The 27545-nt window shown below is 46.2% G+C and overlaps 1 protein-coding gene across 1 annotated transcript in view; it reads right to left on the reverse strand.

The window, feature by feature from the left end:
- KIF13A (kinesin family member 13A) overlaps nt 1–27545 on the reverse strand; it is an 818528-nt gene that overhangs the window by 42256 nt on the left and 748727 nt on the right. Inside the window, 5 exon segments of the mRNA XM_030211397.1 lie at nt 3405–3519; nt 5453–5503; nt 12941–13018; nt 21443–21595; nt 25532–25624. Of these exon segments, the coding sequence (XP_030067257.1) occupies nt 3405–3519; nt 5453–5503; nt 12941–13018; nt 21443–21595; nt 25532–25624 (490 nt within the window).

A 27545-nucleotide genomic window follows, 5' to 3' on the forward strand; every position in this document is an offset into this window, starting at 1 on the left:
CAGAAGAAATGTCAGATGGGCAAAAGACCCTGTAAAGGCAGAAGAAACAGAGAAAACAGAAAAGAGAAAGCAGGACCAAAGCAAATGAGAAAATAAATTGTTCAAACAACAGTAGAGGGGTTCAAGTGCATTTCCTTAAGTCATTTTGGATGTACTGCAGTGCAGATTTTGATGGGTAGAATCAGGGACTGCAAATCCCATATGAATTTGGGATGTGAGTTCAGACTAGGACTGGTTGAAAAATCTCCCTTCTGGAACGGGATCATGTGGCAGCTCTACTCACAGCTATTTGATAGTGGGGACATAAAATGCAAGATCAGTGTCAAACAGATGTAGAGAAGGAAAGGAAGAAGACAAGAGGCGAGAGAAGAAATGGAAAGGCCAACCTAGAAAAGAATTTGTAAGGCTGACTCATGGAACATGGAAAAAAAGACTGGGACCAGCCAAATTCCCAGACAACAAAGGTAGAGATTTTTATTTAATACTGTAAAGACTGAGATGTACCTGCTTTGTAAAATGTACAGGAGAAAATGCATTTCTGTCTCTTTTTTTACCAGTATTGCACTGTTTATAGAGTCTGGTTTCCTTGGACAGAGAGTGTGTGTGTGTGGGGGGGGGTGTCTCTATTTCAATTCTGGTTTTTTTTTTTGTGGCTCCCTATTCTGTATTAGATTGGTAGAATGGAATGTTGTCACAATTTGGGTTTCTGCCAGGTACTTGTGACCTGGGTTGGCCACTGTTGGAAACAGGATACTGGGCTAGATGGACCATTGGTCTGACCCAGTATGGCTAATCTTATGTTTATCTAGATGAGGGTCTGTCCATGTTCTGCATGTGTGCCTGAGGTGAAGGATTCTGCTAGTATGTAGCATCTGTGTAGGAATGTGTAACAGTGCAGTTTGTTCCAGTTTCCCAATAGTAGGTATATTGGTGCTCCACAGTCCAGTGTAATATATATAGCACTGTCTTCTGATAGGTGGGTTAGGGCTGTTATGGTGTGGTAAGTTTTGTGTTCTAGGGCAGTCCTGGAGTACCCCCTTGCCAGTCACCACACAAACAAAAGCCCATCTGATTTAAACAAAGTGTCTAGCAGTGGAAGGAATGTGTGTGCTATTCCTGAATATTTTTACTTTGTAGTTAAGAAGACAGGTTGCCTGCTCTGGCCAGTCCAGGGACCTCTTCTGCGTCCTGCCTCCTGATGTAACTTACTGTTTCCTTGTAGGCAGGATGCAACAGAGACAGCCTGTATTAATCATTGCCCGCCATAGCACCTGAACAACAACACAGACAACTGCTGTCTAGCTGACACCAACTGGCGCCTATTTTATAAAAGTCTGCTCCCCGAGATCAGAACCTGGCTACGCCTCTGGGATATGTTAGTATTCCATAAAGAAAAAGTAGGTGCTTCTTTATAGAACTATCCTCATATGGGGCAATTCTATAAACTAGCCAACACTTACACACACATTACATGCATAAATGTTTAGAATAGTAGCATAATTGCCAACCTGCCGCCTAAGCACTATACTACAAATACTCAATTTACACAGGATGTATCTGGAGGGGGGGGGGGGGGGGGGGAGGGAATGCTGCATTTTTTTTTATCTATGCAGTTTCTAGATGTGAGAATGTGACCCGTCTTTACTGTGAGCTTCACTGGCTGCCCATTGGGGCTTGAATACAGTTTAAATGAGCTACATTGGGGGCCCTTTTACGAAGGCGCGTGGGTGCCTACGCTCATCCACTGCGCATCATTTTGGAACTACTGCCCGGCTACCGCGAGCTCCGGGCGGTAATTCCATTTTTAAATTTTCTACCGCGTGGCACTAACCAGGTGGTAATCGGAAGTGTATGTGCGCTGATGATTACCACTCAGTTAATGCATGAGACCTTACTGCTAAGCCAATTTTTATTTTGCCGCACGTCCATTTTCGGCCAAAAAAAAAAAAAGGCCTTTTTTGCAGATGCGCTGAAAAATTGACCTGCGCAAATCCAATACATGCATCTACAGCAGAACAGGTCACTTTTCGGTGCACCTTAGTAAAAGGACCCCATGATTCATAAGGCTTTGTATGATAATGTTCCGTAGCATTTGTTGTCATATATTCAACTTGCTCACAGTTCAAGTGCTTACTCTCTGCAAAAGCTATTTATGTTACAATTTCCAAATGTTAAAAATGTGAAGCTTTTTAACTGTTGACATCGTTATTAGCCTATCAAGCACCTTTAATTTGGAATCACCTCAAGCCGTAAGACTGATTAGTGACTATATGATGGTTCAGAAAAGAACTGAAGACTTATCTATTTAAAAAGTTTGTGTTATACAAACTTTCACTGGATATTAGGTAACTGAAGACTATATTATGTTCATGACAGTGAGGATAATCTTTTAACGTTTGTATTGATGTTATTGTAATTTTTACTAGGAATGCGTAGTGACTGATTGTGATCCACTTTGAACCAAGTAGGTAACTGTGGAGTATAAGTGTTTTAATGAATGGAATGGAATATTGTCTACTTTGCTAAGAGCATCCTTGCACACTAGTTCTAAGGCTGGCATAAGTGACTGCACCTAAATGTTAGGCACGTTAATATCCGGATACACTAGTATTCTATAAAGTAGGTGTTTATTTTCTTTCACAGAAAAGGCTCCTACATGGCTTCCTCCTGGTGTTTAATTGTGGGTGCTCTGTTATACAATTTCTTCCATACTTTCTGCAGTACTTCTGCTGATAATTTAGAAAGACACAGAAGCTTCTTTTTGTGCATTTAATCACAAAAATGTCTTTTAAAATTGCCCTCTTTAGAATAGAATGGAGATAGTAGCAGATCACACAACTAGACAAATTCAAGCTGTTTATCTAAGGAAACTCCTTAAAAGATCTCACAAACACAAACAGCCTGCCATGACTATGTTTTGCCCAATACAGGGCTGTGTCAGGGGACACAGATCAACATAATGTATTAAGGGGCCCTTTTACTAAAGGGTTGCAGTGTGGCAACCTGGAATTACCGCCGGCCCAATGTGGGTGCCGGCAGCAGTTCCACCCCCAGGGGCTGGAGCAGAACACTTACCCCTGCTGTTGTAGAGAATGAAAAGACAGGGTGGAACTGGTTCCCGACCTTCCCCCAGAAATTAAACACTGGTAATTCGCCCTCCCCCAGAAAAAAAAAGCACAGGTATGATACATTAAAGTACACCTTAGCAAAACCCAGTGCCAGCTTATTTAATACAGGGGCGGCCAACAAATTAGAAAATGCGGATAAAGCAATCCTTTAGCAGCTCTACTACCTCTTAATCCCTTGGTTGACACTGGAATGACTGGCAACACTGCAGTATGCCTCAGCAACAAATTACAAGAAATTAGCATATGTTAAAAATAACACACGGAAAACAATCTCACCCCCACTGCTGTCTTTATTCCTGCGTGGAGAGTCCCTGGGCAAGCTGCCGTAACATGAGATATCCTGATAACTGGAGGAACAGTCTGATGCATCCATCTGGTTCTCCGACCAAGCCTATGTGACAAAAATCAGAACAGGATTGTGACGAAACAGTGGATTTCTAAGCCTGAAAACTGCATTATTTCATGAAGTGTATTTCTCATAATTGGCCAGCAGATGGCACTTATTTTGAATTTTAAAGCTGTTGCAGAAAAAGACTCTCTCTTCTCCAGTTTCAGTTTATGGAAGGCAATCTTCAGTACCATTGGGCAGCTACTTTAAAAATTCATGCCCTGGGCTTTGATTGGCCCTGGATTTCAAATCTAGCCTGAAGGTACTGGATTTTCCACAGTCTCAGTCAGGGAGTGGAGAGAGAAAGATCAGAAGCCACTGTGAGCAGCTATATTTCCTGAACTCCCCAGGTACTACCCAGGTAGTAAACAAATGTTTAAGTTGTTCTATAATTGATCCGTGGAGGAGTGACCTAGTGGTTAGGGTGGTGGACTTTGGTACTGAGGAACTGAGTTTGATTCCCGGCACAGGCAGCTCCTTGTGACTCTGGGCAAGTCACTTAACCCTCCATTGCCTGCCGCATTGAGCCTGCCATGAGTGGGAAAGCGCGGGGTACAAATGTAACAAAAAATAAAAAAAATATTCAGCTAGCTGTTATTGCTTGCTGATTTCACCTTTTTCTGTTCACTGTTCAAGTTCTGTGACAATAAAGCTTATTTAGTTTATTGACTCTGCTGTCCTGGACTGACTAAGAATCCTAGTTTGTGTTTTTGGGTCTATGGGTGCTTTTTCGTAACTGTGGGACCCCTGGAGTGTGGCCCCAGTGTCCTAGACATCACAGGGCAATAATCTGAGAGTGGGAGACTAGCCAAGAGGCACCCAGTCAGTGGGTGGAGGGTGCTAGTATAGAGCACAAGCCCAAGTGTAGGCGAGGCTGGGCAGACCCTTCAGGTGGCTGCAGGGTAACCCCGTGTGGGTGCTAGGCATTTTGTGAGAAGGATCATCAAGAAATCAAAAGGAACTGTCACACTCTCATCGTTCCGAGACATAAGTCTTAACATCAAGTGTTTTATTGCTGAAACTATCCTACTACCTAAGGGGGCAATTCTATAAAGGATGTCAAACATTAGCTACCAAGACGCAGAGCGCTAAGCATTCATTCTATAAAGGCATCTGGGCACCCAGATTCCATTATAGAATACTAGCGTAAATCAGCATTTCCATGTACATCCCCTTTCATTTGCATCTGTGTTTACAGAATATCGATGGACACATGGCTAGCACATATAACTGCAACAATCACCCACGCCAGTGTAGTATTCTACAGTAGAACCCGCGCGCAACTGGCACCTAACTTTAGGTGACCCATTACAGAATGAAGGGAAAAGTGTACACACCTGCTCTGTTGGCTGGCTCGTTAGTTCAGTTCTACATGTGATCACATTGAAATACTTGAAATGCTCAGCGGTTACCAAATATAAAAAGGTGTCAGTTCAATTAGCTTCCACCCCGCCCATATCTGAATCATCCCCTACCCAAGTCTTGGTCAGCACTGCCTGCACATCTGTGATGTTCACTTAAAGACTGAGCCTTCACCTGTGTCTCTATCAGAGGACTTAAGGATTTTACTCTTCCTGCAGTTTGCTACTATACTGCAGCTGACCAGTGGAAGATGCAGCTCTCTCTTCTTGTCCACAGTCAACAAGTCTTTTCTGCTTGCTGGGAGGTGTTACTGTGAGCACTGCTGCAGAACAAATTAGAGATGTGGGTGCCCAAAGGAGGACGTTCTACCAACATCAAGACATCCTAAATATAGGTGTTTGGAGAACAAAACAGCAAGGGCTCAGTCCTGTGCCCTGGAGTTCTCTGACAAAGACACAGAGACCTGGCTGAATCCAGAGTGTAGGATTGAGCCATTCCTGTTTATAATGCAGCTTTTGTGTTCTACATCCTTCTGAGGTGTGTATTTCACAAATATATCCATACAATTGCGCACCTTAGCATCATCATCTTCACAGCCGGAGAGATCTGATCGACTAGAGGAGACCTGCAAAACATCACAAGATGAATAATGCTGAGTTCTACGGATTTCTCTTGGGCTCCACACGTGCATTAGGGACTTCTATAATAATCTTGCTAGTCAGCATCTGCACCTGGCTCCGCCAGATGATGTCACCCAGCAGTGAGAATACAACTGGCCTGCTGGTCCTCGGAGAAACAGATGAACCCCATATGTGCATACTCTTGCCCTTAAAAAATTGACATACCCCATATGTGAGTACATGGTCCTTTAGAAAACTGGTGTACCCCATATACCCCATATATGCATACTCTCTCCCTTTGAAAACTGGTGTACCCCATACCCTGTATGTGTGAAAACTGGTGTACCCCATATGTGAGTACATGGTCCTTTGGAAAACTGGTGTACCCTATGGTAAAATTAATTCTTACCTGATAATTTTCTTTCCATTAGTCCCAAAAGATCAATCCAGAGACGTGTGGGTTATGTCCCTCAACCAGCAGATGGAGATAGAGAGAACTTCGAAGTTTGCTATATGTGGTCATGTGCAGCCATCCAAACCTCAGTATGAACGATACCAAAGCAGTAAGCATAATCTCCAGAAATTATGAAGCGCACTCTCCTGCCTCTCCCCCTGTTCCCAAGTGCACGGAACAGAAACTAATGCAACTGCGAACGCAGTGCTCCACAGCTGTCCAGCTGAAACTGATGTCCTGTTGTTTTTTTTTTGTTTTAATTCCCAACAGACCAAACAGAGGAACCTGAACCGAACCACTCAAACAACCAACCAACCAACAAACAAACAAACAAAAAAACACAGAATACAAGTACCAGGGAGGGCCTCTGGATTGATTAGTTGGGACTAATGGAAAGAAAATTATCAGGTAGGAATTAATTTTACCTTCCATTGCGTCCCACAGATCAATCCAGAGACTTGTGGGATGTACCACAACAGTCCTGAAGTAGGGTGGGACCCGTCGGCCCCAGAGGCCAATACAGATGCCCCAAACGCCGCTTCCTGACGCGCAGCCACATCCAAACGATAATGTTTTGCAAATGTATGTACTGACGCCCAAGTTGCTGCTTTGCAAATCTCTTCAAGTGGCACCAAACGACGCTCTGCAAATGAAGTAGCCTGGGCCTTCGTAGAATGGGCCCGCACATGAAGAGGAGCCACCTTGCCCATAACGACATAGGCGGAAATAATAGCCTCCCTCAACCACCATCGAGCCACCGTGGCCTTCGAGGCCGTGCTTCCTTTATTACAGCCTGCAAATAGCACGAACAAGTGGTCTGAACAATGGAAGGAGTTCGTTGCCTCCAAATATCGGAAAAGAACACGACTCACATCCAAGCAGTGCAGCGCCCGGAAATTGCCCGGGTAATCTGCCTCCTGAAAGGCTGGCAACATCACTGACTGATTCAAATGAAAGCAAGACACCACACCTTGGGCAGAAAAGACGGAACTGTCCTGACGCAGACCCCAGCCTCAGTGAAACGGAGAAAGGGATCCCTGCAAGACAAGGCTTGAAGCTCCGACACCCGCCTCGCCGAGGCCCTGGCTACCAGAAACACAGTCTTCAACGTAAGATCCTTCAAGGAAGCCTTAGACAGAGGCTCGAATGGAGGACGCTGCATTGCCCTAAGCACCAAATTAAGGTTCCACTCCGGCAGAACTGGAACTCGGAGGGCGAACATGGTTAACGCCCCGAAGAAAATGGACCACATCCGGATGTGATGCCAGGGAGCGACCGTGCAAACGGCTCCTAAAGCACGCCAAAGCTGCCACTTGCACTCTCAAGGAGCTCAAGGAAAAGGCTTTATCTAGCCCATCCTGCAAAACAGCTAGTATGTATTGAACTGTAGCCATCTCCACTGCAATCCCTGCCACATCACACCACGAGACAAAGGTGTGCCATACACACGCATAGGCTGATGTAGAGCATTTTCGGGCCTGCAGCATCGTAACTATAACTTTCTCAGAACAGCCCCTCCGTCTGAGGCGTGTCCTCTCAAGAACCATGCTGTAAGCACAAAGCGAGAAGGATTCTCCATGAGCACTGGACCCTGGCACAGAAGATCGGGGTGAACTGACAAGCATAACGGATTGTCAATCAGAAGACGGACAAGATTCGTGTACCACGGCCGCCTGGGCCAGTCCGGAGCCACCAGGATCACTGGGCCCGAATGCCGCGCTATCCGCCTGATCACCCGGCCTATCCTGGACCACGGCGGAAACACATACAACAGGACCTCTGGACATGGCTGAATGAGAGCGTCTATGCCTTTGGCCCTGAACTCTCTACCCCTGCAGAAGAAGCGGGAGGCTTTGGCATTGGAGCAGCAAGCCATCAGATCGACCGCTGGAATCCCTTAGCGCTCCGTAATCTGGCAGAACGCTTGTTGGGAAAGCTCCCAGTCTCCCGGATCCAGCTGATTCCGGCTGAGGAAGTCTGCCTGAATATTTAGTGCCCCTGCAATGTGTGCCGCCGATAGAAGGAACAGATGACGCTCTGCCCAAACGCAGAGAAGCGTGGCTTCCTTTGCGAGCTGGGCGCTCCTGGTACCCCCGTCTGTTGACGTAGGCTACTGCCGTCGCATTGTCCAATAGGACCCTGGCAGCCTGCTCCTGCAGAAGCATCCCAAATGCCTGTAGAGCCAGGCGAATCGCCCGCAATTCCAAGAGATTGATCGGCCAAGCTGCATCTGTCTGAGACCAGATCCCCTGGGCTGTCCGGCCGAGACAATGTGCCACCCCAGCCCGACAGGCTGGCATCCATGGTCACGACCATCCAATCTGGAGCCGTGAGGGGCATTCCCCTCTGCAGATTCCGCGCTAGCAGGCACCAGCGCATGGTAAAACGGGCACGCGCGGTCCAATAAATCTATATCGCATAGTCCTCGGACAGGGGACCACTGTAGGGGACGCATATGCCCTCTGGCCCACGGTACTACCTCCAAGGTCGCTGCCATGGACCCCAGTACCTGAACATAGTCCCAAGCTCTGGGTGCCGGCTCCCGTAACAGGGATGCCAGCTGACTCTGGAGGCGAAGCCTGTGCACCTCCGGCAGGAACACCCCTGCCAAGCTGAGTATCGAATAGCACCCCTAGATATTCCAAGGACTGCGACGGAGCGAGGTGCCACTTCTTCATGTCGACCACCCAGCCCAGGGAACGCAGCAGCTGAAGCACCTTGGACGAGGCCCGGGCACTTTCCTTGCGAGAAGGTGCACGGATGAGCTAATCGTCCAGATATGGGTGCACCTGAATGCCCTGAGACCGCAAGCAGGCAGCGATGACCAACACCATCACCTTGGAAAAGGTCTGAGGAGCCGTCGCCAACTCGAATGGCATGGCCTGAAACTGATAATGCTGACCTAGCACCGCGAAGTGTAGGAAACGCTGAAGCGGCGGCCAAATGGGAATATGCAGATATGCTTCCTTAAGATCGAGGGCGGTCAGATACTCTCCCAGCTGCACCGCTGCTATCACCAAGTGTGAGGTCTCCATCCGAAAATGACAGACCCTTAGGACCCTGTTCACCGCCTTAAGATCAAGAACAGGGCGGACCTTGCCGCCCTTTTTGGGTACAACGAAGTAAATGGAGTAACGCCCCTGGCCCAGCTCGGCGAGAGGAACCGCCCGCTTGGCCATAGCCTTGCATGTGGACTCCAAGAAAAATTCTGTTAAGGGACGGGCGAATTCGAGCTTGTAACCGTCTCGAATCACTTCCAGCACCCATTCATCTGAAGTTACCCTGGTCCACTCCTCTCAAAAGTGGGATAGACGCCCCCCGATAGGAGGAAGGAGATGGGCCAGGGCCCCATCATTGCGTACCTCTGGCGCCCTGCTGCCCTCTCGAGCTAGCTGGGACAGGGTGGCGGTCTCCCTGAAAGGGCTGCTGCTGCTGGAAACAAGGTCTCTGAAAGGATCCAGACCGCCCCGGTCTGTAACGTTTGGCCTCCCAAAACAGAGGCCGGACCGAGCGAAAACTGACCTTCTTATCCTCCAGAAGTCGTTGTCCCTTAGAGTCTCCGAGCTCTTTCATGATCGCTGCTAGGTCCTCGCCAAATAAGAGCTTCCCCCTAAAGGGCAAGTGGGCCAAATGAGACTTAGAGGCAACATCTGCCGCCCACTGCCTCAACCAAACCCAACGCTGGGCGGTAACAGCCAAGGACATCTCCTTGGCTGAGGCCCAAAGCACATCGTACAACAAATCTGCCAGATATGCCAGACCTGACTCCAATGCTGACAGGTAGTCAATCAGCAACTCTGCAGAGGTAGTCTTCTGGACCCAAGGCGTACGATCCGCAAACCGAAACACCAACTTAAGGGAAGATTCCAGCTTCTGGTCCTGAGGGTCCCTAAGGGCCATGCCGCCTTCCACTGGTAACGTGGCCTTTTTTGTGACCGCCGTAATCAAGGAATACCCAGCCAGCATCTTTAAGGAGGCCACATCCTCAGGGCGCATGGGATAAAGCCTCACCATTGCCCTCGCCACTCTAAGGCTGCCGTTGGGCGTGTCCCACTGCGCTGAAATAAGCACCTTCATAGCCTCATGAATATGGAAACCCCTAGAGGGACCCTTGGTCCCTGTCATAATGGAGGGGGCAGCACTAGTCGAAGGGACTGAAACTGGGGAAGAAATGTTCAACACCTCCTGAGCCTGCACAATAAAGGAGGGGAGTTCTTCCCTACGGAACAGCCGTACTGCTGTGGGATCATCACCTTCCCCCGAAGGCAACTCCCCCTCCTCCATGCCCTCTGACGGTGCCTGCAGGGAATCTCCTGAACAAGGACCCTCCTCCGTGTCAGATGGGCCAGAGAACTCCTCCCCAGTGCCCATGGGCTCCAAGCGTGCCCTCTTTGGGGTATTCGAGGCAGGAACATCCAAGGCAACAGGTCCGCCGCTGCAGGCCCCCCCGCACTCTTCATCTCAAAAGCTCTGTGCATTAATAGCACAAACTCCCTAGTTTGGTCTGAGGGGAGCAGAACTACACGGCCCCAAACGCTTTTTTTTTTAAACCTTAAGTAAGAGGCAGGAGAGAAGCGGAGCCAACCCCTGAGACCCACAGAAATCTTGGGAGACTGGTAAGGGAGGCGGGCAGGGACCTGGCACCACCAGGTATACCCCAAGCTAGAAATCAGCTCCTTAACCCCACTACAGGCTCAACAGTACCCGAGGGAACGGGAAAGGAGCCAGATCACTACACAGCTGCACTGGTATGACCCTCCACCTGCTAGATAGAGAGAATACTGAGGTTTGGATGGCTGCACATGACCACATATAGCAAACTTCAGAGTTCTCTCTATCTCCATCTGCTGGTTGAGAGACATAACCCACACGTCTCTGGATTGATCTGTGGGACGCAATGGAAACCTCATATGTGCATACTCTCTCCCTTTGAAAACTGGTGTACCCCATACCCCATTTGTGTGAAAACTGGTGTACCCACATGTGCGTACATGGTCCTTTGGAAAACTGGTGTACCCTATACCTCATATGTGCGTACTCTCTCCCTTTGAAAACTGGTGTACCCCATATGTGAGTACACTGTCCTTTGGAAAACTCGTGTACCCCAGGGGCGTATCTGGGTGGGGCCATGGGGGCCTGGGCCCCCGTAGATTTGGCCCTGGACCCCCCTGCTGACGACCCTCTCCATCACCCCTACCGCCGCCTATCTTTGCTGGCGGGGGACCCCAATCCCCGCCAGCCGAAGTCCTCTCTTCTGTTGCAGCAAAGCTTCCTGTTCTGAGTCTGACGTCTTGCATGTTGTCAGACTCAGAATTTGAAACTGAAGGAAGCTTTGCTGCAACGGAAGAGAGGACCTCGGCTGGCGGGGGTTGGGGTCCCCCACCAGCAAAGGTAGGCGACGGCGGCGGGTTGGCGGCGGGAGGGGGGTGGAGAGGGTCGTCGGCAGGGGGGAGTCAAAGTTGGCGGGGTGGGGGGGGGGTCCGGCAATGCCGCCGGGGGGGGGGGGCTAAAATGTGCCCCCTCACTCTGGCTCTGGCCCCCCTCCCGCCGAAGTCCAGATACGCCTCTGGTGTACCCCATACTCCATATATGTGCATACTCTCGCCCTCTGAAAACTGGTGTACCCCATACCCATGTGTGTGAAAACTGGTGTACCCCATATGTGAGTACACTGTCTTTTGGAAAACTCGTGTACCCCATACTTCATATGTGTATACTCTCTCCATTTGAAAAATGGTGTACCCCATATTTGAGTACACTGTCCTGTGGAAAACTGATGTACCCCCAAATCCCATATGTGTGTAATCTCTTCCTTTGAAAACTGGTCTACCCCATATGTGAGTACATGGTCCTTTGGAAAACTGGTGTACCTCATACCCCATAAGAGCATATTCTCTCCCTATGGAAAACTGGTACACCCCCTATGTATTTTACTCTCTCCCTTTGAAAACTGACGTATCCCATATGCGAGTACACTGTCCTTTGGAAAACTGGTGTACCCTATACCAGGGGTGTATCTGGACTCGGGCGGTAGGGGGGGCCAGAGCCAGAGGGAGGGGGCACATTTTAGTCCCCACCCCCGGCGCCACCGATCCCCCCCCCTCGCCACCAATGACACCCTCCCCCGCTGCTGTCACTTACCTTTGCTGGCGGGGGACCCCAACCCCCCGCCAGCCGAGGTCCTCTCTTCCATGCAGGCTGCGCCGTGCAAGTTTCAACACTTCCTGTTCTTCTGAGTCTGACGTCCTGCACGTACAACGCGCAGGACGTCAGACTGAATTCCAAATTCTGAGTCTGACGTTCTGCACGTTGTACGTGCAGGACGTCAGACTCAGAAGAACAGGAAGCGTTGAAACTTGCATCCTGCACGGAAGAGAGGACTTCGGCTGGCGGGGGCTTGGGGTCCCCCGCCAGCAAAGATCGGCGACGGGTTGGTGGCGGGCGGGCGGGGGAGGTGGAGAGGGTCTGTGGTAGGGGGGTCCAGGGCGAAATCTGCGAGGGCCCAGGCCCCTGTGGCCCCACGCAGATACGCCCCTGCCCTATACCCCATACGTGTGTACTCTCTCCCTTTGAAAACTGATGTACCTCATGTGCATACTTGTTACATGGGTTAGGTGGATTGTTACAAAATTACTCTGCCTGTCTACATACCACCAAGTGCTCCCCTCATTCACCACAACTCCCATCACTCTTTGGACCTTTTCTTCAGGAGCAGGGCCAGACTGAGGTCTGGCTAAGGTAATGGCAGTGCATGTACTGGAGGCAGAGCCAGCATTAACTCCATTCTTTTAAAGAAAAGCCTGTACAGGGAGCAGAAAGGGATAAAACAGGTTCTATGGATGGGGGAGGGGTCACTATGGAAGACAAAATGGATGTGGGGGAGGTGGGGTTCACTGTTTTGCCATTTTTTGTTGGAACCCTACCGTTAAACCTTATATGTTATAATATTCAAAAGTTTAAACAGATAACTGGGAATATTGCTACTTACATGCTGAACATTTGGTGTGCTGATGCTCCTTCTCATGTGTCTGGCCTTGGCGGACAGCGCTTCTTTGACAGTGACGGCCTGAGTATGACAAGAACAATCACAGTAAAACATCCTGAGCTGAAGGCGGTGGCTACCTCCACCTCTGACCATGCACACAGGAATAAAGGCTCAAAAAATAAAAGGTAAGGCATTTGAAACAGAAAAATGGACTAAGGTGCTGCACTTCAATTTCCAAAAACTACAACTAAGTGTCTGATGAATTTTACATGTCAACATAATCTATTCAAGTCAGCATGACAAACAGAGCACTACTAAAAGGAAAAGTTATCTGTAGTCTGAGGCAAGATGTGCACCAGGAGAAACCTCTCTTCCATGCCAAACATATCCGGAATTTGGGCGTCAGGAGGAGGGGAACTGGCAACAGAAACACACGGTGCAGAGGGAAGCTCCGGTGTGTAGAAGACGAGTTGTGCTGCAATGGCTGTTGGGTGGGGCTCAGCCACTTGACAGCCCTGAGATTTTATTACAAGATATTTAGGAAAGTACATACATAGTACAAAAATATGCAGTACAGAAATGTGGTTTTTAAAAAACTGGGTGGTGAATATGTCAGTTACAAGCAGGGGCGTATCGGCGCGATTTCGCCCTGGACCCCCCTCCCGCCGTCGCCTACCTTTGCTGGCGGGGGACCCCAACCCCCGCCAGCCGAGGTCCACTTCCTCCTGCTGCTGCCTTTAAAAATATTCCTTCAGCTGGCGGTGGACCCCAACCCCCGCCAGCCGAGCCGAGGTCTTTTAAGTTCTTCTTCGTCCTCTGTCCGTGCTGTTCAAAGCTGCTGAATCCAGTTTCGGAGTCTGACGTCACTGCACGTTGTACGTGCAGGACGTCAGACTCACAGACTCTGTTTCTGTGAGTCTGACGTCAGACTCTGAAACTGGATTTGAACAGCACGGAGGACGAAGAAGAACTTAAAAGACCCCAACCCCCGCCAGCTGAAAGAATATTTTTAAAGGCAGCGGCAGGAGGAAGCAGATCTCAGCTGGCGGGGGTTGGGGTCCCCTGCCAGCAAAGGTAGGTGACGGCGGCAGGGGGGGGTGGTCGGTGGCAGGATCGGGAAGATTTGCTCAAGTTCCTTGGTAGCAAGAGGATAAGATTATCCATATAAGCTGGAGCTTCGCCGTTAAGGATTTTGTGCACCAGGGCGCAAATTTTGAATGTTATACGTTCCTTGACAGGTAGCCAGTGCAGTTTTTCTCGTAATGGTCTGGAGCTGACGAACTTCGATGTACCATAGATCAATCTTGCAGCGGTATTTTGAGCAAGAGCTAAGGAGAAATTATGACTTACCTGATAATTTTCTTTCCTTTAACTGCAGCAGATAAATCCAGAGACTCATGGGTTGTGACCCTCTACCAGCAGATGGAGATAAAGAGCACTGAACTCTGTCTTATAGGATGGTATGCTACTTGGTTAGTATTTCTCATAGCAAAGCAGAAGGAATAAAGAGGCATAAGATCCCCTTCCTCACAGAGGAGAAGCATGAATAGTAGAAAACAGCAACAACTTTTAACACCAAAATAAGCCATTACCCTAAACAGAAAAATGAACAAACCATGAGAACAGAGCACTGAAGACGGGTGAGGTTCTGGATTCATCTGCTGCAATTAAAGGAAAGAAAATTATCAGGTAAGTCGTAATTTCTCCTTCCTTAGCACCTGCAGCAGATGAATCCAGATAATTGTGGGATGTAGCAAAGTAGTCCTCATGTAGGGTGGGAATCTGAAACTCCCGCGGACAACACCGAATAGCTGAAAGAAGAGTATGCTTGAGCCACATCATCCAGATAATGATTGGAAAAAGTATGCAATGAGGACCAAGCAGCTGCTTTACATATGCCTTCAAGGGAAAAAAAACTCATGATTCTGCTCAAGAAGTCACAAGGGCCCTAGCAGAATGTGCTCGAAGAGAAGCCAGCAGCTGCTTGCCGGAAAGAAGGTACGCAGAGGTAACAGCCTCCTTAATCTAGCAAGAAATAGTCGCCTTAAATGCTGCAGGACCCCAATTCAGACCCAAAAAATGAACAAAAAGATGATCAGACTGCCTGAGAATACTGGTAGCCCTGCAAATACCGGAGAAGCACTCAACAAACATCAAGGCAATGGAGCAAGCGAAAATCCGTCTTGCAATCCCCTTCCTTAAAAGAGGGCAGAGAGAGGGCTGGCTAAGATGAAAAGCCGAAACCACCCTGGGAAGACAAGAAGGAAAGGTATGAATAGTCACTCCTGAATACAAGAAAGGAAGGAACGGACCTGTGTCCGAAAATGCCTGTAACTCAAATTCCCTGAGCTGAGGCAACAGCTAATAGAAGGAGAGATTTGAGAGGAAGATCTTTCAAAGTAGCCTTTAGAGGGTCAAAGGGAGCCTTTTTTTTTTAAGAGCACGCAGAACCACGTTAAGGATCCATTTGGAACAAAACAATGAGGCCTCTTTCAAGAAATTAACCACATCTGCAAGAGAAGTGAATGAGGAATCTGGAATCCAATCCTGAAAACAGGCAAGAGCCACCACTTAAACCTTAAAGAGCTGTAAGCGAGACCTGTCTAAGACCATTCTGCAAGAAGGCTAAAACGTGTGGCAAAGAGGCCTAAAATGGAGACCACGCCCATTTGGAACAGCATGTTTCAAAACTTGCCAGACACGAGCATACACAGCTAAAGTTGAGCGTTTTCTTGCCAGAAGTAAAATTGTAACGATATCATCAGTGTATCCTTTCCTTCTCCATTTCAGCCTCTCAACAGCCAGGCTTGTAAGACCAAAGTGGGAGGTATCCTCCATCCAAATGGTGAGTCCATGACTCAGAGGAAGGTGAATGGTTTGCCTACCAGACAACGAATCAAGCCCACATACCCTGGCCTCCTGGGACAATCTAGAGCAAACTGAATGACCAAACCCTGATGAAGGACTTTGTGAAGACCTTGTCCTATTAGAGGCCATGGCGGGAACACAAAACTGGACCAACTCCAGCCAAGGCTAAAGAAGAGCATCTATGTCTTCTGAACAGACTTCCCATCTTCTGCTGAAGAAACTGGAAACTCTAGCAGAGTGATGTGTCACCATGAGATCTATTAGGGGAGTGCCCCACCTCTGAGCTGGAAGGTGTCCAGTGCCAGCTGTCATTCCATTGGGTCCACAGTTACTGCTGCAGAAATCTGCTTGCCACTGAGAGTTTTTACTAGTTGGGTGACTGAAAGCTGCTGTAAATGCCTTTCCGCCAAGTGAAATAGAAGGCGCACTTCTGTTGCCAGAGGACGACATCGAGTGCCGCCCTGCCTGTTGATGGAATCCTCTGCCATCATGTTGACAGAGAGAACCTGAGCTGGTTTGCCCTCCAGAACAGACTGAAAGGCTTGAAGAGCATTGTGTACCACTCTGAGCATCAGACAACCGGACTGCCACAGCATTGCCTTGCGGCTCCATAAACCTCAAGCAGAGTGTTAAAGACCGTGGGGCTCCGCAACCTGTCAGGTTGATATCTGTGACTACAGCTATGCAAAGAAGAGATGCCAAAGACGCACCTCAGAGGGGCATGCTCAGTTGAAGACACCTCAACATACTGTGCTTCACCAGAGGTCTCCACATGAGACGCTAATTGTAGCCCTGGGAAACCGATGACCACCAGGACAAAAAAAGACTGCTGGAGTGGACATACAGGAGCTCCAGCCCAAGACACCTCCTCCAAGGACACTGATGTAAAGCCCAGCACCTGAATATAATCCCAAGCTCAGGGATTCGGAATTTGCAACAAATGGCAAATTTGTTCTTGACGCTTGTGTCTTCTCTGTTCTGGGAAAGACTTCTGGCTCCAGGTCATGTCGATTCACATTTCCAGATACTCCAAAGTCTGCGGTGGGACCAAATGACACTTGTGCAGATTGATAACCCAACCTTGAAACTGCAAAAGTGTCATAACACAGGTAGTCAGTCACTTGACAACTTGCCTGCTCCAATGAGGTCCTGATCAGCCAGTTGTGCATCAGATAGGGATGCATGCCGATTCTCTCTTTTCTCAGGAAGGCATCCACCACCACCACAACCTTAGCATAGGTTCTGGGCACTATAGCTAACCCAATCGGCATTGCTCGAAACTGAAAGAGATGCCCTAGACTTGCAAGGCAAAGAAAACGCCAGTGTGGGGGATAAAGAGGAACAGGAAAGTAGACCTCCTTGAGGCCAAGAACCTCCGGATACACCCTCGATGGCACCGCTCCAGGGACCAGTCCACCGGGGAAGGATCTGGCTCCGCTACTCAGGGTTTGGGGCCTGCTCCAGCGAGGGCCAGGTGTTATGCCTTCCTACCAGCAGGGAATTTTTTTTTTCTGAGTGAATTGAAAGAGAGGATTCTAACTGCCAATTTGTGCTGGCAGGAACACCCCACCGACATTTCCCCCATGCTGTTCTCTGCTTTACATAGCAAGAGGAGCGCCGACAAGGCTCTGCAGCCATCACAAGGAAAAAGCATGTGAAACCATGAGTAAGGTTGAAGAGGGAGAAAAATCACTCAACGAATCTCCAGGAACAAGTTCTGACTCACTACTCTGGCCCAGGGTATACTGGTTGTAGCAGAGTCAACCCCATCCAACATCCAAGTAGCCACATAAGCAGGCAAAGCTGCTGCAATCCTTTTTTTCTTTTCTTTAATTCTGTAAGGAAGGAGGAAGGAAAAGTGGCTGGATAGGAGTGGGAGGTGGGGGAAAGGAACCTGGCACCACCAGGTGTACCCCCTAAAGCTAGCACCGCTTAGCCTAAGCACCTCCAGGCTCAAATGAATTGGGAAACCCAAAACCGGAGACACAAACACAGACGAAACCAGGAGCTTGCGACAGACCGTCCACTGCCTGCCGGAGATAGAGACATACTGACTAACCAAGGAGCATACCATCCTATAAGACAGAGATCAGTGCTCTCTATCTCCACCTGCTGGTAGATGTCACAACCCACAATTCTCTGGATTCGTCTGCTGCAGGTGCTAAGGAATTGTAAAATAGCCTATCTTAACAGTAGCCCAATGTTTATAACTTCTCCCCTTAGTGTGAGGAGTCTGTCTCTGGTAACCAGAGCTGATATTGTGATGTCATAATGCCTCATTCCACCAATGGTAAGAGCCAACCTCGTCAGTTATGTCACAATAGCTTGACAGGCCTATACTTGGCTCACTTGTATTACATACAGCAGTGATTTTGATTTCTAGAGAAATTTCTTTTTCTGTTAATTAAGGGGAAGTTATAAACGAAGGGTACCATTAAAACATATTATTTTACTGTTAACCCCAATTATTAGTAACTAGGTCTCATTACATAAAACGGAACCTGTGCTAAAACAGCATCAGTAAGTGGTAAAATAATATATCTTATCGGTAGCCCACACTGATAACTACACCCCTAAGTAAACTTTAAAGAGACTATTTCCCCTAGATAATCTTTCTGGATACTGGTCCAATCAACGATACTATCGCAACTAGACTACTGCAATGCAGCATACATAGGGTGCAAGGAAAACACACAAAAATGGCTGCAAACTGTCCAAAACACAGCAGCAAGGCTGATTTTCAGAAATCGAAATACGAAAGAGCAACCCCACTGCTTGAAACACTACATTGGCTACCAGTCAAGGCAAGAATATTTTTCAAAGCAAGCAGCCTCATCTTCAAGATACTATTTGGAATAGCACCCGATTAAATGTTTAACATGATTGAACTATCCTCAAGAAATGCCAGCCTAGTAAACAGAAACTACCTACTCCTACACCTACCCAACTGCAAGAACACCATCTGCAAGACTATCTACACAGCAGGATTTAGCTATCAGGGTTCCAAATGGTGGAACTCGATACCAAAAACCATAAGTAGCATCACAAATCAGTTCAGAAAAGAAATGAAAACCTACCTCTTCAAAAACTTCTACAGCTAATCACAAAGATATTGTCACCTTCTTTACAAATCCACCTTTCAAAACATCATCAAAACTCTACAACTGAACACAAGCTACCACTACCTTCTCCTCTTCCAATATATTTCTTCAAAACCTCTATGAATAACCACACGAACTATAGATGCTCTCTACACACTGTAACTCCATCAAAATGTAAATTGTAAGCCACTTTGAACCAAAATTTGTTTTTGAATAATAGTGAGATACAAGAATGCATAAATAAATACATACCATTTTCAGGGAGAGTTTACACTTTCTTGCACTGAACTACAGTTTGATCACTTTGTTTCTAGATATTTTTTTTTTAAACTGGTAGGCTATTGTAGGAAAGTCTGACTTAACGGTCCACTGAGCTTTATTTAAAGCTAATCAAACTACTGATTCACCCTTGGAGAAAACCTAATTTTCAAACCAACAAAAAGAGAGTCCAAATCTCCCGCAAAAAACACAAAACAACAAGGAGAGTGGAAGAGAACCAAAATAGACCAGACAACAACCAAAGAGGGTAAAAGCACCAAGAAAGTTTTATTAGGACCCAACACGGTCCATGTTTCTTCAGGGGTCGCTGGTGCTGTCCGAAATCGAGCAAAGGCGTAAACAATTCCTAATTTTCAGCCAGCATAGTGATCAGAATATGTTTAATGCTGGCTGTGGTGTTTTAACTTATACAGACAGCGGTGTTGAATGTACGGAATAATTCTTCAGGCTGCCTTCATCCTTGCCAGCCCCAAAACCTAACCCCAACTTCCAACCCCTTCTTATACAGCCAGTATCAGGCCATGCAGTCAGATACTCGGCCTAGTACTATCCATATATGTTTTGAAAATACACGCATTACTTATTATAATTGTTGTCTTTGCTTCAGAGGGAACTCAGGATTTATCCGGTTGTATTAGTGTGCCCACACTGAGTATTTGTAAAACCTGTCCTGGAATCCAGGAATACACGGGGGCAGAAAAACATTCCTGACACACTGGCAGAGAGCACCTCTAACATGATTTCTGGCCACAGGAGGGGGAGGCAGCAGCAGCAGCAATTTGCAACCTCCATGGAAGTGAGGAAGTTTGTTTATTTATTGTTTTAAAGATAGCCATGCCCATTCTCTTGCTTAGACTATTGCAACTTGCTTCTCACAGGTCTCCCACTTAGCCATCTCTCTCCTCTTCAATCTGTTCAAAATTCTGCTGCATGACTAATATTCCGCTAGTGTCGTTATGCTCATATTAGCCCTCTCCTCAAGTCACTTCACTGGCTTCCTATCCGTTTCCACATACAGTTCAAACTCCTCTTATTGACTCTGCAGCTCCTCAGTACCTCTCCACTCTCATCTCTCTCTACATTCTTCCCCGGGAACTCCGTTCACTGGGTAAATCTCTCTTATCTGCACCCTTCTCCTCCACCGCTAACTCCAGACTCCGTTCCTTTTATCTTGCTGCACCATATGCCTGGAATAGACTTCCTGTGTCGGTACGTCAAGCTCCATCTCTGGCCGTCTTCAAATCTAAGCTAAAAGCCTACCTTTTTGATGCTGCTTTTAACTCCTAACCCTTATTCACTTGTTCAGAACCCTTATTTCATCATCCTCACTTTAATATTCTCTTATTTCTTGTTTGTCCTGTTTGTCCTAATTAGATTATAAGCTCTGTCGAGCAGGGACTGTCTCTTCATGTTCAGGTGTACAGCGCTGCGTACGTCTAGTAATGCTATAGAAATGATGAGTAGTAGTAGTAGTAGAAGCGTTCTGATCTGCTCATAGGAGCCAACTTTTCAAACTTATGGGGGGTGCTAAACTCAATGAAAATGGACAAGTTCCTGGAGGAAAAGTCCATAGTCTGCTATTGAGATAGACACTGGGGAAGCCACTGCTTTCCCCAGGATTGGTAGCATGGAATGTTGCTACTAATTGGGTTCTGCCAGGTACTTGTGACCTGGATTGGACACTGTTGGAAACAGGATACTGGGCTAGATGGATCACTGGTCTGACTCAGTATAGCTATTCTAATGTTCACAATCAAGGAGTTTGTTCAATATTAGGGGTGGCCAAGCACCCACAGTGCTGAATCCTATGGATCATGTTTATAACCGATAGGAAGGACCTTCATAAGCATAACACTTCCTCCATAGCATTATGGCTCCAACAGAAGAAACTGGCCCAGGACCAAAGAAGATAAAAAAACCCTACATTTAACTATGACTCATTTTTAGGTTTCTTCTCTAGAAACAGAGGCAGACTTTTGCTCTGGTAAGTCGGCTGCTGCAGGGAACTAGAGTCACTGCTGCCTTCAGAGGGTCAGTCTATTCCTCCCACACTCTGTGCTTGCCCTCCAGTCAGCAGGGGGAGTAGGTGAGCAGCACTTCTTACCTGTTGCTTTCCAAGCAGATTTTCATTTCTGGGAGCTTTAACATGTATTTATACTATGAGGGGAGGGGGGGGGGGGGGGGGTCCACCATGTTTACCTAGGGCCCACCAATGGGCTTAATCCTGCCCTGCTCTTATCTATGTTTGTATACTTGCCTGCCTGAGTCGCTCGAGGCTCAGAATGTTCTCCACCTGTAATACGCCCCGGGTATATTTCTCAATATATGTATCTCCGTCAGCTGTGCCTTCAGATTCACTCCGTGCTGCCATCAGCGCCAGGGTTTCACGATCCTCCGTCTCCTCTGTAGCCTAACAATATGGGGGGGGGGGCAGGGATTTATAATTAATCAGAGATGCTAAAATTTAGATTAAATTACACATATAATTGCGTATTAGAACACAGAAGAGGTGTGATGGTAACCCTTCCATGTCCAACAGGGGTCCTGCCACATGTGGAGGGTGATTTTGCAAAAGGGCACACAGGGGTATATGCTGTATTGATTTTATAAAAGACCTTTCCTTATCATTTCAAGAGAAGATGCTAAGGTATAATCATTGGTCCACCAAAAAACATTGCTAAAGAAATAGATCTGTTTACAATATCTGAGTGGTTCACAGACTAATGGAGATTTTGTCTTTTTCCACTCATAAAGCCCTGATGCAGAGCGACCTGACAGCTTAAAACATAATCATGTCAGCAGGCGGGGATAGTGCTGGGCAGACTTGTACGGTCTGTGCCCTGAAGAGCACAGGTACAAATCCAAGTAGGGTATACAAAAAAAGTAGCACATATGAGTTATCTTGTTGGGCAGACTGGATGGACCATGCAGGTCTTTTTCTGCCGTCATCTACTATGTTACTTCTGTGAGCCTGAAGTCGCATTTTTCATAGTGAATTGAGAAGTTGCTTTTTGAAGACAATTTTAGAACGACTATTGCTGGAATTCACCAACACAGCTAAGTTATTCTTCACAATTTTTGAGGTCATTTGCTTTATTTTAGTTGAATATTGTGGTACTTGTTTTTGGTGGACCAGTGATTATATCTCAGAATCTTCTCTTGAAATAAGGGGAAGTTTGTTTTGTCATTCTTCCAAAGAAACAAATGCACTTGTGTGTCTTTTTTAAAATTGCCACCCCTCTCTCACCTCTCCGCCAGCTCATGCAGAAAGTTAAACCTGCTCTAAAGTAGGAATAACTTTGTGTATGTATGTGCCTATAAGAGTCAGCACTTGTGCTCTATCTTATAAAACACACACATTAAGTGCCAATCCTGTCCTTGCTCCACTTGTTCTCTGGCCCTGGCAATACCTACATAAGGACCTTCTGGTACGTCAAGGATGGCAAAGGCTTTTGAATCACTTCCCTGGTGTCATCTACGGTTCTTTGCACCCCCGGTAAGTGTGTAAAGTACTTTGTTGCATAACAGCTATGTTTACCATGTGGAAGAAGTATAATATGTGTCAATGATCCTAACTAATCTCACTTTTTCAGGTCCACAAAGCCTGAATGTGTAGTAATGGTGTACCCCTTTCCGTGCAGAAGGGAAGGGAGGTCTATCAGAAGTATTTACAAAGCTTACTGGAGAACCACCTCTTACCATGCATGGGAGGGTGTCTTCAGAAAACCACAAGATTTTTTTTTAAATAAAATAAAAATACTGTTTCTTTAATTAAAAGGAGATTTACAAGCATTTCTGCAGCCTCCCTTATCCACACAATTGTAACTGTAGTTGAAGGGTGTTTTTTTTAATGCTGTTTATTTCACCCCCTTGCTTGCATTATCCACTACAGAACACACACACCATGTGAATTTAGGCATCCACAGTTACTCCAGCTGTAGGGCTGGCATAAGAGCTTGTGCCTAACTGCTAGGCACACATATACCTGGGTAGACCGGTATTTTATAAAGTAAAGTAGATTTCATTACAGAATAGGCTCCTATCAGGAACCCTGTTACAGAATGGCTTTTAAAATTCTGTAATCCAGCTGCCTGCATTTCCTAGTGATTATGTGGGTTTGTGTGCATATACCCACGTAACTGCCACCAGGGCACCAAAGTGCTCATTGGCAAATACCTTCTGAACTTACATAGTGCATATTTGCAAGGGGGCATATACAAAGGTGGGTCATAAACAGGGATCCCACTTATAGAATACTGCAGGTTAGGCTCCTATACTTAGGATAGCTCTATGACTACAGGGAACTAAATGTTAGCCCAGCCCCCCCCCCCCCCCCAATATTTAACCGGTCAGAACAGCTGCTGACCGGTTAAATAGCGCTTACCTGGCTATACGCCTAGTTAGCGGCTAACAGATAGCTGGTTATAACCGGCTAGTCACCGATTTTTAGTGTGGGTTTGAAAAGCTGGTATATCTTTTGCTGGTTTAAAGATAACAGGCTAAGTCCGAATATCGACTCAGCCACATAGTATGAATAACAACTTAGCCAGATATCTTTCAACCGGCCAAAATTAAACCGGATATTCAATGGCGATCACCGAAAACGGCACGGCATTGAATATATGGGCTTAGCGCCGACCACGGGAGTTAGCCCAGTCTAACTCCCACGGTCTGAATATCGGCTCCTAGATGTACCAATACTGGGTTACACTAGCATTCTGTACTAGAACCCATGTGCTCAGGTTCCTTTATAGAATAGGCTCCTTCCACACAGACTTGGGCTTCCTATATGGAGATGCCCAGTTACAGAACTGCCCTTGTAGAAATAGGATGAATATCACCAGCTCCCCACATAACAGCAGTGCTCACTCCTGTACATGTTATCATCAGGGAGCTAGTGTTCTAGACAGAGGAGAGGAGAGACGTGATCAAAACGTTGGCAATGATGTAAGAATTTGACTGTTGACTGAATCAGCTGAAGATGTTTAATACAATATAAGGAAGATCGGCAAACACAGTAGATAGCTTTTAAAAAAAGTTGAGCACAGCATTTGAATAGTGACCAGCTATAGTCTGATCCTAAAACACATACTTTTCAGACCATTTAATTAAAAATTAGATGTGTGCACATTTCATGACACCTAGCTTCCTTTTTCAGTACAGATATCTGCATATGCTTCTGAATGCTAACTGATGGAAAAGCAACTTCATACATGCTTGATTTAATACAATGTGCTCTGACTTCATTGAAATTTCAGCTTCTCTTTCACGTTTCAGAGACAGCTGGGTTTTTACATTTTAAACTGTGTGATTGAGTGCTTGCATGTACTTACTAAGGGCAGGACAGCTTTAAAAGTGTATCAAAATGTCATGACCTACCTGAGACTGCAACCAAAACTAAATTCAGTTAAAAAGGAGGAATGGCATAAAAAGTGTGGCCTGGGGTGACTGGGTGCCCTACTATCATGGACAAAAATCTAAATGGAACCAAAATGAATGATTACATTAATGAACATGCTTCTACGACACAGGATAGTGAAGATTTTGGAATCTAAAAGTTTACAGGATCCAAGGCAGAATGGTTTCACTAGAGGCAGGTCTTGTAAAACAAATCTGATTAATTTCTTTGACTGGGTGACCAGACAGTTGGATCAAGGGAGGGTAATAGATTTGGTGTACTTAGATTTTAGCAAGCCTTCCACATAGATGGGTTCTAAAATGATTGACTGGGTTAGGAACGGCTGAGTGGAAGGTGACAGAGGGTAGTGATAAACAAGTTCATTCTGAGGAAAGGGACATTAAAAGTGGTGCGCCACAAGGAATGATTCTTAGTCCAGTTCTTTCTAACATTTTTGTAAGTGATACTGCAGAATGGCTGTGTGGTAAGGTTTGCCTCTTTGCGGAGACCAAAATCTGCAATAAGATGGACAGCCCCACCCCCGATGATGTGTATAACTGAGGTGGGACCTAGTAAAGCTCGAAGAATGGTCTAGAATTTGGTACCTAAGATATAATGGTAAAAAAATGAAGGGTCATTAATTTGGGCTGCAAAACCCTAAGGGAACAAGCAGTATGGCATAGGGTGAAGTACTTCTAAGCATGAAAGAAAAGCAGGAATTGGGAGAAATCACATGTGATGATCTTAAGATGGTCAAAGGGATAGTAGAGAGCATGGATGGGAAGACTGGATAGGCCATATGGTCGTTATCTGCCTTCATTTTCTCTGTTTGATTTGATAATTATCATGGTTATGCACATATAGAGCTGCACAGACATGGAAAACAGACAAAATGATTTTCTAAAGCTAGCTTCCTTGAGCTTAAAACAAACATGTAATAATGCTTACCTTTGGTATGTTGGATACTATTTCATACGTCACACCACAGGAATAAAGTATATTCTTTAAAGAAATTCTCCTCTTCAGACTCTGTGTAAAACTCTGAACAGCAAAACAAAAAAATTATTATTCAAATCAACAGAACAATACATTTGTTTTTCTTTACAGTTTTGATATAAAAAGTATAAACAGCTTTATCATTGCCTAAGGAATTATATACTAAAACGGGCAAGGGATGAACTGGATCTTGCTGAAACAGGGCTAGAAAAGGCAATGAGAGGGGGAGGGGGAAAAGGGAGCATAACAAGGCTATATCGGGCATTATCTCTAATGGTTACGCCACAAACCTACTATACTCGTAGATGGGAGAATGCCCTTCAGACCAACTTCTCGCCTGAGTGGTGGGTAGCGAGTTATAGATTCCTTTTGAAACCATCCATAACACAGTCATTGATTGAAAATGGGTTTAAAATACTGTATTGGTGGTATTATACACCAGAGAAGCTTCATAAGATATATCCAGGGGTTTCTGATGATTTTTGGAGAGAATGTGGGCACAGAGGTACCTTCATGCACATCTGGTGGGACTGCCCAAAAGTGCAATTATTTTAGGGACAGGTGCTGGAGGTAGTGAACCGCATAGGTAAAGGGAAGTACACAGCCAGAGTGGAGTTCTGTTTGTTGCATGTGAAACCGACTGGATGTAGAGTGCAAGAACACAAACTAGCCATAATAATCTTTGGGGCAGCCAAATTGCTGCTAGCACAGGCCTGGAAACAGCTCGAGACCCCGACCCTGCAAAGAGTAGGACATAAGGTTGACCATATTTATCAAATGTCTAAATTGACAGCATTGAGGAGAGGCCACATTCAAGTTTTTCAGAAAATCTGGGAGCCATTTGAGCAGAATAGGGTTGTATTTGCCGCGCCACCAGTAAGAAGGGGGAGGGGCGGGAGGATGGGGAAGGAGGGGAGAGGAGTAGTTGATTGGTTGTAAATTGTATGGTTGGGCTTTATGCAAGAGTTATTTGAAGACCAGAAATGTAATGTTGAATATCCGGGTCTGCGCACCCGAACTGTGGATATTGTTGAAAAGAATAAATAAAGTTAAAAAAACAAAAAGTATAAACAGCTTATTATAATTAAGTACATTTATTTGAAAGCTTCTGTGAATTTTTGATATGGCAGAATAGAAGTGTTTTAAATAAATAAACTAAACAATCAACACCATATCTGGTTTACGGGCAAAATTTTTATTTGCTGGTCAGTCTCTCGCCATCAGAAAGCTCCTGGAACACAGTGTTTTTTAGTATTAAATGGGCAATTTATGAGGGCTCATTTACCACCTTTTTAAAGATATTCATCAAATACATTCAGTGTTACTACAGTTGATTTGTTCAAAGGTGCCAAGTACTAGCCAGCATTAGACATTGGCCATCAGAGCAACTGCCCTGGGCCCCCATACCACAGAGGGCCCCAAGTAGTAAGCAGGCTTTGGCGCCTCCTCCCTAGTTTCTGCTCTGGGCTCCTGTGACCCTACACCTAATATGGTGCTGATCAATCTTTTTTCTTCTGTGGTGATGCATTGACCTTCTCACGTTAAGGAATGGCCTTGGGAACACCTCACAAGAAAAGGTTTTCATTCTGCTCACATGGACTTCTGACATAGAACTGAGACAGTGGTGTCACAATACTAAAGAAAATTCCTCTCTCTTGATTCAGTAAAGGGAGGCATTTGGGTGAAACCTATGGAAATACCTCAGTTTCTTCAGTCACCAAGAAGGTACCCTGCCTTAGCAGCTTACAAGAACACAATCACTGCATGGAAAATTTTCTCATTTATTCCCAGCTCTCCTTATCTTACTTCCTTCTGGTCTTATTTGGGGTAGCCTAGTGGTTAGTGCAGCGTACTTTGATCCTGGGGAACTGGGTTTGATTCCCACTGCAGCTCCTTGTGACTGTGGGCAGCTCACTTAACCCTCCATTGCCCCAAGTACAAAATAAGTACCTGTATATATGTAAAC

This window comes from Microcaecilia unicolor, chromosome 1 (assembly GCF_901765095.1).
Source record: "Microcaecilia unicolor chromosome 1, aMicUni1.1, whole genome shotgun sequence".
Lineage (NCBI taxonomy): Eukaryota > Metazoa > Chordata > Amphibia > Gymnophiona > Siphonopidae > Microcaecilia > Microcaecilia unicolor.